Genomic DNA, 12,252 nt, shown 5'->3' on the forward strand with positions numbered 1-12,252 from the left:
TTTCACAAGTCAAAAGGTGTCAATAGTGCCAAAAAGTGCCAGTGTCTGTCTGCTCCCTCTCTCTTCCTCCCTCCCTCCCTCCCTCCCTCTCTCTCTAGAGAGTTTTTCCTTGGCTTGTTCACTGGGGGCTTGGACTTGGACATTTGTAAAGCTGCTTTGTGACAACAGCCGTTGTAGAAAGCGCTGTATAAATCAATTTGACTTTGACTTATTCAATCAGCAGCTATGCTCCGATCACGCTTTCTCTCATAACAAACACTAAATTAGTGTAATTCGTTTTAGTAACTTCGTAGGACGCGCACACATGTTTCGGCATTGGATTATTTAGCGGACAGAAATTAAGGTGACATTTAAAGTCCGCTAGTGCAGCGGTACTTTGGCACCCATCTTGGGGTAAAGCACTGTCTCCATCGACCACTCTTACCGTAAACGCAACACGGCAACTCATTTTAACCGGACTATCACCTCACTAAAATATATCTCCTAATTGTTAACTAAACACAACCATTTTATTCATCATTTTATTCGTATGAAAAACAATTCTATTGTGACTAACAATAACTGACATTGCCGTTCATTCCGCACGGAAAGGTAGATATTTAAATAGTAACATCACAGTTATTAAAATATCAACTTTGTTCTCATCGCATGTGAACAATTATAATGATAATAATAATATGTTGAATTATTGTTGGTATTGTTAATAATAATGATTTTTAAAAAAAAATTCTTCTCATTCGAGTGCCAGTAGAAGAGCGATACAAACGACATAGCAAAAAAATCACATATGCGTAAATACAGACATACTCATCTTGTTTCTATAACTAATTATTAAAGACAAATAATAATAAATATTAATAATAGGTCTACATACATGCATACTATAATAATTATTCTTGTTCACTGTGAAGAGAATAAAATGAATATTTACATAATTATATGACAATTTAAATTATTGTAATTATATAATTTTCTATTGACTCACAAAATAATTGTTTTTCCTAATAATTAAATGAGTTGTATTTAATAATCGGGAGATATGCTGTCGTGAGATATTGGACATTATGTTCCTGCTTGAAGTCAAATTCAAAGTCAAATTTATTTATACAGTGCTTTTTACAGATGTTGGTCACAAAGCAGCTTTAAAAATGTTCATGTCCAAGCCCCCAGTGAGCAAGCCAGTGGCAAGGAAAAACACCCTAGAGCACGAGGAAGAAACCTTGAGAGGAACCAAGACTCAAAGGGGCGGCCCATCCTGCTCTGGTTGACACTGGACACTGGGTAGCGAGGTAAACCCCATGCGGCGCTTGCGTTTTAGCGATAAGGACTGGTCCAAGGAGGTGGTAGCACATGTGCTGTTTCAAGTCAAAATGGGTTCAAAGCGAGCATTGCACTGGTGGATTTTAGCACACTAACCAGAAAATACATCTCACAAGATTCTGGGTTAAGCAAATTGCATTAAAAACAAACAGAACTGAGCAGGATTCTGTTGTCATTTCTACATATGATACGTTAATGACCATAAACTCAACCTTCTCGGGGACCTCCGAGCTACAGCCTATGTTTGTGACACCTAGCACGGTTCCTGACCCAGATGCCATGTTATGACATGATATAATGAACAGGTAAGAGAGCCAAAGGGTAAGGTCCAGATGTCCAGGAGACTTGCTAGTGTGTGTGAGAGAGAGAGAAATAATGGTGACCCCTTAAATGATAACTGTAAAAGTAAATGTGTAAATTCCACAGTGACTCTCATTTGGCAGTGCTGTATACTAAATAAACACTAAATGGGAAATGAGATTAAAAAAAACAAACCAAAACAAAACAAAATGTCATCAACATTTTTCATTTTAAGATGTCTTACAGTGAGCTCCTTCACATGTGGCCACTCCCACCTACAAGGGCGGGGTTACAGGCATTTCTGTGCTCTTTACAGCCAGTCCTGTAGACGGTCCCCACCCACTGATCTCGCTGAGATCAAAGGCGTTGCGGTCTTGGGAGGAGCTGGGGGCAGCATAGCAAAGCTCTGAGAATCAGCCATCAGTCGTGTAAACATCACTTCTGAAGGCCCGTCCAGCTGGAAATCACCGAAGCCAAGAATGAGTGTGTTTATCGCAGGGCATCACTGGGGATTTGGTGGGGGGGGGGGTGATGGAGAATATGCTCACATGCTTTTGGTAACAAGATAATGACTGGGTGTCCGTTTAATGGCAAAAATATTATTAAAAAAAACAGCTCAGAGACACCGGATGCATACCTCACTGAGGCAAACTGAGATTGGAAAGTATGAGAATTAAAGTAACTGCCTGACTGTCAAAGTGTTCGAATTAATTATCAACCGAGCAAATATTAAAAGCCAAATGAGAGAGACTTATATATATCACAAAAAGGTCAGAGCTCACCTTAAAGTCTTTTAAGCTCCTATAAGGCCTCTCTCTCTCTCTCTCTCTCTCTACCTCTTTATATATCTCTCATCCCTCTTTGTTTTCTTCTTCCTGTCTGTGTGTATGAATAAGGCCAAGATGACAGAAGCAATGAGCATACAAGAAGCAGAGCGAGCGAGAGAGAGAGCGAGAGAGAGAGAGAGAGAGAGAGAGAGAGAGAGAGAGAGAGAGAGAGAGAAAGGAAGAGACCAAGGAGGAGTGAGAGGAAAAAGACGAAAGATGTGTTCAACATTAAATATTAAACCAGATGACATCACAGGAACACATTCCTACAGGGAGGTAGGGAGTGCCGCCTGTGAGCGGAGCCAGAGCTAAGGGAGATTCTGATAGCCAGGGATACTGAGGAGCCTTGCTTATGGGGTTATGTGGTTCATATGGTGCAATGCTTGGAGCATAGACGCAGCCAACAAGCGATCAAAATAATCCCAACTCTCATGACTTCAAGACCAGTGAATACACTTGTTACACCCCCTGACACGCACACATACACTCACATTACACTTGCTTTCCATCTCATGCTCTCTCCTTCTGTCTTATCAGGCAGAAATATAACTAGGTTTAAAAGATTTGATGAAATTGTTGTTAAATTGATATCAGCCTGCAGTTTATATTTCCCTTCATTTTGTAATCTTACTATTCTTATTCATTTTGTAATCTGTTACTGGCATGTGTTTGGTGTATTATTGAAAGTACGGTAACATTTTTTAATGCTTTGCCTGTCTCTTTTTTTTCACCTCACTCTTTCTCTCTCTGTCTTTTCCTTAATAATCTGCTCGTTCCTTAATATGCTCTAACGCACCCACTGCCGCAAAGCTCACCCAATGGTTTCCTGCCCACCTCTCCGCACAAGATGCTAACTGGGTCTCAAGCCCCCCATACTGGCTATCCTAAAGGCCCTTTTCACCTGATCATAGACTCCAAGCAGCATTCAGGAAAAGGTTACCGTCCTCTTTACACATGCAAACATTTGAGTCCAGTTGCACATAAACACTTGTGCACAGATAAGGCCAAAATCTTTAATTTCTTCAATGTGCAAAGTCTTTTACAAGCAATTAGATGTATACACATAAACACACACACACACACATTCACAGCTGTCTTCATTTCTGCTAGCAGTCTGTTCACATGACCCCTGAATTTTATGAGTCACTGACCACAGTCTCCTTTTCACTAAGGTTGTGTGTTCTAGCTTGTTTTCCAGTGTATTAACAGAGCTGTTTGGATGTGGAACCAAACAGATGTGACCAAAAGGACAGATGAAACTTTGGTATGGTAAACACACTGTACAACTATGACAACATAAACACAATGTTCAACTGTGACATCATAAACACACTGAACAACTATGACAACATAAATAGAATGTTCAACTCTGACATCATAAACACACTGTACAACTATGAAAACATAAACACAATGTTCAACTGTGACATCATAAACACACTGTACAACTATGACAACATAAACATGATGTTTAACTGTGACAACATAAACACACTGTGCAATTATTATAACATAAACACCTTGCACAACTTTGACAACATAAACAGAATGTTCAACTCCAGTAACATAAATGCATTGGGCAATTTGGGTAACATAATCACACTACACTCACCATGCAGAACAACAGCATCACAGCTATCAAAATGGCATTTATTTTTAAAACATATGTTTTGAAAAAAGGCTCTCTGTCTCTCTGGCCTTTTCTTTTTCTGTTCCAAACAAAACTGTGAGTGCACTCCATTCAAACACCGCAATAAGTGTTTAGCAGTGCACTCCATTCAAACACAGCAATGAGTGTTTAGCAGTGCAATATGTTCAAATACAATGCTAAGCATTTAGCACTCCATTTTAGCATTTAGCACTCCATTCAAACAAAGCTCTAAACACAGCATTCCACACAGGAGATGCAAATAAATAATACAACAATAATAGAACAGTCATACCAACAAACCTATCTTAATCTGAACTGAATTAAATCAGATGTACCAAAAGTGAGAGAGATGGAGACAAAGAGAATAGTCACACACAGAATGTCAAACTCCCAAGTTCGCATAATAAACTCCCATAGTTGTTTAAAATACCACAGCCCTCTGAATGAACACATTGTCTTCCAGTATCACGGTGTAGAAGACATAAATATCTCTCGCTGACACCATGGTGTTTGAGCTTGTAAACAGAGAACAGGGAAAACAAGATTTAGATGTGACTCCACGCTGTAATTTCTTGACTACACACAACCTCTTTTACAGCATATGCTCTTATCTATATAATATTCCATATTTTATCAATATCATTATGAGTGCTCCCTGGGAGTAGATCTTGGTGTTTCCAGCACCTTTCTCCACGCACATGAGCGTGGAGCGTGGAGCACAGGACCACCACCTCCATCCTGTACAGGTGGTACAGATCCTTTCAGAACCCTCAGAAGGACGTTTTTGAACTGTGAGCTTTTTTTTTTGATGCCACCAGTGTTCAGAAACAGGTGGTTTCCACAGATGGAGTTTCTACAGGCCACCGACTGGTTATTTCTTCCTGAGCTTTACGGGCGGAGGCGAGAAAGGGCAGAATCTTTACCCTTCTCCGTCAGCGCCGCCCTGATTCCCAGAATTCTCCTTCAGGAGAACTGACAACTGTCTCCACTTCACTTCACGCAAAGCGGAGGGCGCGTAAGATGGGCTGGTTCCGAAAATGCAACGCTGGCCACTTCATCTTCTGAAGCACATGAAGCCTCCTAAGACCTCTAAGAAAGCAGCAACAATGATGTGTGTGGTCAGCTAGCCCAGTTTGTGGCGTTGTTTTAAAAATTGTTCGGCGACATCTGGGTTTAGTCTGCAGCCATGGATCATAACAGGTAATAAAATTAGAAAAACACAAATAATTGAACTGTACTAAGGCAAAGAAGAAAAGTTATTATACGGCAGCCATTTATGCTAACAGAACCTAACCAAGGCCTTTTCAACCAATACTTTATTAACTATTACCTGTTTATAAGTGTCAGGATGTTTTCAGTTACACATGCGGAGGTGCATTCGTTAACCAAAAACGTGAGCTCAGATTTAACATCTGCATGAATCTGCACAGAGCAGCATGGTGGGTAAGAGTCTTACACTAGGGCACACAACTCCAATCAGGAGTTTCACGGAGCTTCAACAAAAGTCCTCAAAAAATATATGGGCGGCTTGAATTCACAGACACCCCTGCTTTGTATTCTGGCCCACTACCACATGACACAAACCAATTCCATGAAATGAAATGCCTTTGTCTTCAAAAATCCAGACTGGGCCTATATTATAATGACTAGGAGAATCTGCTTCTTGTAAAGGCTCCTGAAAGAACAATATTGACCTTTTCTTTAGTCACACATTCAATCTCTTATTCAGTAGAAGGTCATGCTGTAGTCTGTGTACTTATGTGAAACCTCAAACCATTACAGAACCAAATCAGTGAGACCCAGCCGAACTGATCCATGAGTAGAGGAGTACAATGAAATGAGCGCCCTGTGCAGAGGGGTGGGTGGGGCTAATTTGCAAAGATGTGGGCGCGGTTAATGTGTGGAGAGGTGGGTGGGGTTCATGGGCAGAGGGGTGGGTGGAGTTTAGGTGCAGAGAAGTGGGCGGGGCAAAACGTGAAGGGAAAAGTCGAAGTATATAGTTGCGAAATGTCTCTGCTTCACTTCTTTCTAGTGCCTTCCGTCTGCACCTCTCCAGGTTGGGCTGGTGTCGGAGCTTTAGCTAAGCTTACACTTTGAGATAATTTCTGAGAGATGGTTAGCACACACACACACACACACACACATACACACAAATAACATGTAACAGATGCATAATCCCATGGGATATGTCGATTTGCACGTCTTGTAAATGCTGATTAGAGAGATGGAGAGAGAGAGAGAGAGTGAGAGAGAGTGAGAGAGCACCTGTGCCAGCCTTGTACGGTATTTCATGAGTAGAGCATATGTTCTTTCTCGTCTTTGTAGAAATCTAAACTCATAAAATAGGTGCATTCAGATGAGAGTGAAGTGCTAACATGCTGGCAAGACAACACACATGTAACACAATATTACTGCAACAAACCTTTGACACGGTGTCCTCAAACTGAACACATCTTAGCAGAATATTATGAACACAGACTGAACACAATACTACTAGGTCTGGCTTCATCAGTGGTAGCACACGTGGCGTTAACACTATCACGTTCACCTGAAGATGCTGTTACAGTACACACCCTTAACATAGTGTAACTCTCAACACAGCGTTACCTGCACGTGGTGCTCAGGTTGAACCCAGTGAGAAAACAAATTATAAGAGAGACAAAATAAGCCTGCAATGTTCCCAGGCCTCCTTAGCTCAGGAGTTCAGGAGTTCAGGAGTTCACTGCATTGGTTCTGCTTGGTCTATCTCCCCTTTTATAGTCCCCTTCAAAGGCTCATCATGGTATCAGTAAGAGAATTAACTGATGTTTTTCTAGCCTCAGGAGGAGAGAGGGCAGGAGCTACTGTGTGATCTGGACGGCGTGAAAATGCGGCGCGCACACACTCATTCTCCCTTACCGTCTCTGACCCTTGCGCATGCTCTCTCTCTACCGCTGTGTCACGCATCAACATCTCGAAATCAGGCTCGGATGCGTTTGAACTCGGTCAGTAGGGGGCGCCACACGGAGACTACGCTCACGCTCTGTCGACAGGTGCCGGTGAGGGCTGTTTTAGAGCTCCGAGCATAAATGTGTGTTTGAAGAAGCACAGCCATAGCTGAAACATCCGGAAAATGCCAGAAGAAATGAACATGATTCGCAAGACGTGCAAATCGACAAATCCCATGGGATTATGCACCTGTTACGTATTATTTGTGTGTGTGTGTGTGTGTGTGTGTGTGTGTGTGTGTGTGTGTGTGTATGTGTGTGTGTGTGTGTGTGTGTGTGTGCATGTGTGTGTGTGCATGTGTACACACTACACATGCATGTGCATGTGAGTGTGTGCGTACATCTTCACAGCAAGTGGAGGTGAAACCTCCTTTTCACTTATTGTTAAGGTCTGTGCCACAGATACACACACTAAGGGTACATGCACATATTTACCTGACAGGCAGTCGAGCAGCTAAGCATGAAATGAACATACCTGCAGAAAACAGCATACCCACGGGCTTTGCCTTTCAGGAACTGTGGTGGTCACGTGAGAACCTTACGACAGTGGTCTCGAAAGGCAACATTTTCCCTTATCCACACTACAGCATAGAGTCTGTGCAATTCTGTGTTTTCAGAATTTGCCACTTTGGAGCCAGATTTAAAAATATGTTTTAGTGTGGATGAATGGGTGAAGTGTATGAAATCAGACGTGTTTTCCAGTTGATCCATGTTAGTATGGACTAGGCCTTATTGTGAATAGTAAACAACAGGCTATAAGTTAATGAGAGAGCAGTTAACGATCAAAGTTAAGAAGACTCCAGCTACATACTCATCTAAGATGGAGCATTTTAACACTTGTGGCATTAACCATTCATAAACCACTCTAAAAGCACTCACAAACTGTTCATAAACCATTCAGCACTGGAAGAAGAGGACATGTTCGCACCAATGCTGCAGTTTCTCTCTGTTTGTGTGTGTGTGTGTGTGTGTGTGTGTGTGTGTGTGTGTGTGTGTGTGTGTGTGTGTGTGTGTGTGTGTGTGTGTGTAGTATAAGCTGGTGAACTGTTTGATTGTGGCTCGGACTGATCTGTCCAATCAACTCGAAGTACCTGACATGAACATCTCACAAAAGAACATCAAAACCTCCTTCAAAAAAACATGGTACAGCCTCCTTTCAAATCTGTTTCAGCTCATTTTGTTATTCTGTTCTGACTTGAATTCGAATTCTAAATTAAATACATAAAAATGTGTTGTTATTAAGTTTCTACCCCCACCCCCCCCCCAAAAAAAAGACATATGAGAAGAGTATACCAAACACAGAGCACTGGGACCAGTATACCACACACAGAACTGGGAACAGGAGGATGCCCCCCTCCCCTGCTTTGAGTCTTGGTTCCTCTCAAAGTTTCTTCCTCGTACTCTAGAGAGTTTTTCTTTGCTACTGTCCCTCTTGGCTTGTACACTGGGGGCTCGGACTTGAACATTTGTAAAACTGCTTTGTGACCAACATCTGTAAAAAGCACTGTATAAATAAATTTGACTTTGAATTTGACTTCAAGCAGGAAAATAATGTCCAATATCTCACGACAGCATATCTCCTGATTACTAAATACAACTCATTTAATTATTAGGAAAAACAATTATTTTGTGAGTCAATAGAAAATTATATAATTACAATAATTGAAATTGTCATATAATTATGTAAATATCCATTTTATTCTCTTCACAGTGAACAAGAATAATTATTATAGTATGCATGTATGTAGACCTATTATTATTATTATTATTATTATTATTTGTCTTTAATAATGATTAGAATTGTTATAGAAACAAGATGAGTGATTTTTTTGCTATGTCGTTTGTATCGCTCTTATACTGGCACTTGAAGGAGAAGAATTTAAAAAAAAAAAAATTATTATTAACAATACCAACAATACATTTTGATTTGGTTTGAAGTGTATAGCACACACAGAACACTGGGAAGAGGATCCCACACACAGAACACTGGGAAGAGGATCCCAAACACATAATCATTAAACTCATAGCAAAGACCCCCCATTCTTCAGTCCTATTTTATCAGCATAATAGTTTAAGATATAACACACATAACACACATAACTTCACCCCACACAGCCTTTGGGTACTACTGAGGGCAGTAACACATCAGAAGCCTTTAAAGGTTCTTCCAAGGTCCTTTAAGGCATTATTGCCACATATTTCTATATTGTGATTATATCAATAGAACACAAAATTTACCCAAAAATATTTTATAGATAAAGCTAATCTTCTAGACATAATAATAAACTAATTTCCATTAAAAAGCAACTTCCCTCTGACTGCTGTAAATATTTGATTCATCTAATTAATTAATGAATCATTTTTATAATTATGAAAAACTTAACTAAAAATGAGAATGAGAAAGTCTAGAATAAATCACACACACACAGTTTCTCATTTGCCTACTTTGTTTTTCGACAATGTGAAGACAATTACAACAGATACACAGATGCTTTCACACGCACGTGCGCATACACACATACTGACGTGCTCGCACCGCGTGTGCTGAATAATTAACGAGGCATAAAAATGTCTCTCTGCCTCAGCTGGCGGGGGCTTATTTGAACATTTAACGAAGGGGGAGTGGTCATGAGTTGGTCTGGAGTACACTGGAGCATTAAAACAACACGATGGGAGCCACAACAGTGTGTGTGTGTGTGTGTGTGCGTGTGTGCGTGTGTGTGTGCTTTAGGGCTGAGAGAATGGGTGTCCTGTGTCAGTGTGCTACAGTGCTGACCCATACTGATGTTCAGTCATAAATAATCTAAATGCAAACCTGTTTTAAGAATTTATATCATGGAAGACAGTGGCACAGTTTTACACAGGCAGGAGAGAGGGTCAGATTCTTCTTCTGTGTGTGTGTGTGTGTGTGTGTGTGTGTGTGTGTGTGTGTGTGTGAATACCAATAGATATATTAATATGTTATAGATATATTATATTACTTTTTTATCGCTTGATCATCATAGTAGCAGTGATACTGTTGTAATAATATTTTGAATGAGGAGCAAGCGAACCTGCCGGCTCAAGCCTTAAAGGGCTGTGGTCATGGTCACAGGTCACAGGAAGTGAATGTGAAAGGGTAAGTAAATGAAGGAAGTGATTGAACCAGATACACACTTCACTGATGCTACACTGTGAGCGAAGAGACGCATGGTCACTAATAACAGAAACACTTCAGAGGAATTTTAGCTGGCTTTTAGCTACTATTTCTTCCCCAACTCACTGCAACACCTCAAATGTGATCATGTAAAGAGCAAGCTTTCAAAAAAACCCACAACAAATAAAGTATATATATATATATATATATATATATATATATATATATATATATATATATATATATATATATATATATATATATATATATATATAGTATGGACGATTGTAAAAACATGTAAAAATGATAAGTATAACTCCTTAAAAAAGCAATACATTTTGATACAAGGAAAATATAAACACACACGCGCACACACACATATACACACACGCGTCTCTGCACTCTCACCAGAGAAGAAGCTCTTGGCGCGGAGGTAGGAGACACAGAGGCGCAGGATGGACAGCTTGTCCAGGCTGGCCGTGACGGCGCTGGGGAAGGGCAGGAGACCCGCCAGACGCTCCAGCTCCCCGTTCAGCCGGTCCCGGTGCCGCTTCGATGGGTTCGACTTCACACCTTCAGCTGGAAGCGGATTCACCCTACACACACACCCACACACACACAGCGAGAGAGCTTGTATGTAATTATACGCTTATTTTGTAAAACAGATTAAATACGATCACCATACTCAGGATTCACAATAATTAAATATATATCAAATATACATTTAAAACATAACATCTACATACCACATTACTGTTATATAAAAATATGAGAATACATTTATATAACTATATATTATACACATTATATAATTGTAACTAAATATGTGCACTTTATCCAGGAGTTATGAAAAATGTAAGACACAATGTTTTCATATACACATATTATAAAACACTTTTGTTGAAAACACAATATATATATATTGTAATTACAAATACTCTTTCTCTGATATATAATAAATATTTATACAATTATTATAAAAAATAACTACAAATAAGTTTATTAGATATATTTTCAAAAATATTGATACAATAAAACTTTATTGATCCAACAGGAAATTGCAAGTGCAGGTGCCATGAAGGTTTACCAATAGTAGTAGCAGTAGTAGTAGTAGTAATAATAATAATAATAATAATAATAATAACAATAATAATAATAACAATAATAATAATAATATAACAATAATAATAATAATGATGATGCTAATAATAATAATAATAATAATGAGAATAATAATAATGAGAATAAGAATAACAATAATAATGATAATAACAACAACAATAATAATAACAATAATAATAACAATAATTAATACCAATAATAATAACAAGAAGAAGAAGATGATGATGATGATGATCATTAAACATTAATAAACCTAAACCTAAACATTATTCTTGTCAACATTAATAACTATGTAGTTTATTATTGTAGTTGTTGTTAATGTTGCCTTTTTTCCCTGTTAATAGCCTATAGTTTTTATGACTAGGGGCGGCAAATAGAAATGCAGAAATTACTCCATACTTTCAGTCTTGCTCCGTCTGCAGGTGTTACACCCTCCACGCTCGAAACTGGCATGAATTTAATCGAATGAATAGTATAGTATAATAGCGGGGTCAGCTGAGGTCAATTTTAACTCCTATCTGAAGAATCTTCAGAAGATTTTTAAGGAGGTAGAATATAAGGTGTTAAATTATATTGATTATATTATCATATTAAATTAAGCTGTATGATCTTAACTAGACCCCAGTGCTTAACTGGGCATTCTTATATGTGACAGATAGGCCAGTTTTCCCAGCTATGCACTTCAATGGAGCTTTGTCCCCTTAAAGCGTATTCGGCACAATAATCAGAACCGAAAGGTGGTGCTGTATCGACCCAAAGTCGTTTCCCATGAGTTAGAGGTCACGGATGAGCCGAGTTGACCTACCTGGGCTCGGTCGGCTAAGGAGGATGAATAAACGTGCGCTACTTACGTTCTCTGCGTAGGCTTTCTTCGTTTCCGTCCCGCGTACATTTTGGACAGTAGCCCAG

The 12,252-nt window shown here is 39.4% G+C and overlaps 1 protein-coding gene across 1 annotated transcript in view; it reads right to left on the reverse strand.

The window, feature by feature from the left end:
- Nucleotides 1–12,252, reverse strand: part of ahr1b (aryl hydrocarbon receptor 1b) — a 24,260-nt gene extending 12,008 nt beyond the window's left edge. Inside the window, exons 1-2 of the mRNA XM_035520881.1 lie at nucleotides 12,195–12,252; nucleotides 10,630–10,817 (exon numbers count right to left, since the gene is read on the reverse strand). Of these exons, the coding sequence (XP_035376774.1) occupies nucleotides 10,630–10,817; nucleotides 12,195–12,235 (229 nt within the window). The 5' untranslated portion in view covers nucleotides 12,236–12,252. The remainder of the gene's footprint in view (nucleotides 1–10,629; nucleotides 10,818–12,194) is intronic.

The sequence above is a fragment of the Electrophorus electricus genome, chromosome 21 (assembly GCF_013358815.1).
Source record: "Electrophorus electricus isolate fEleEle1 chromosome 21, fEleEle1.pri, whole genome shotgun sequence".
Taxonomy (NCBI): domain Eukaryota; kingdom Metazoa; phylum Chordata; class Actinopteri; order Gymnotiformes; family Gymnotidae; genus Electrophorus; species Electrophorus electricus.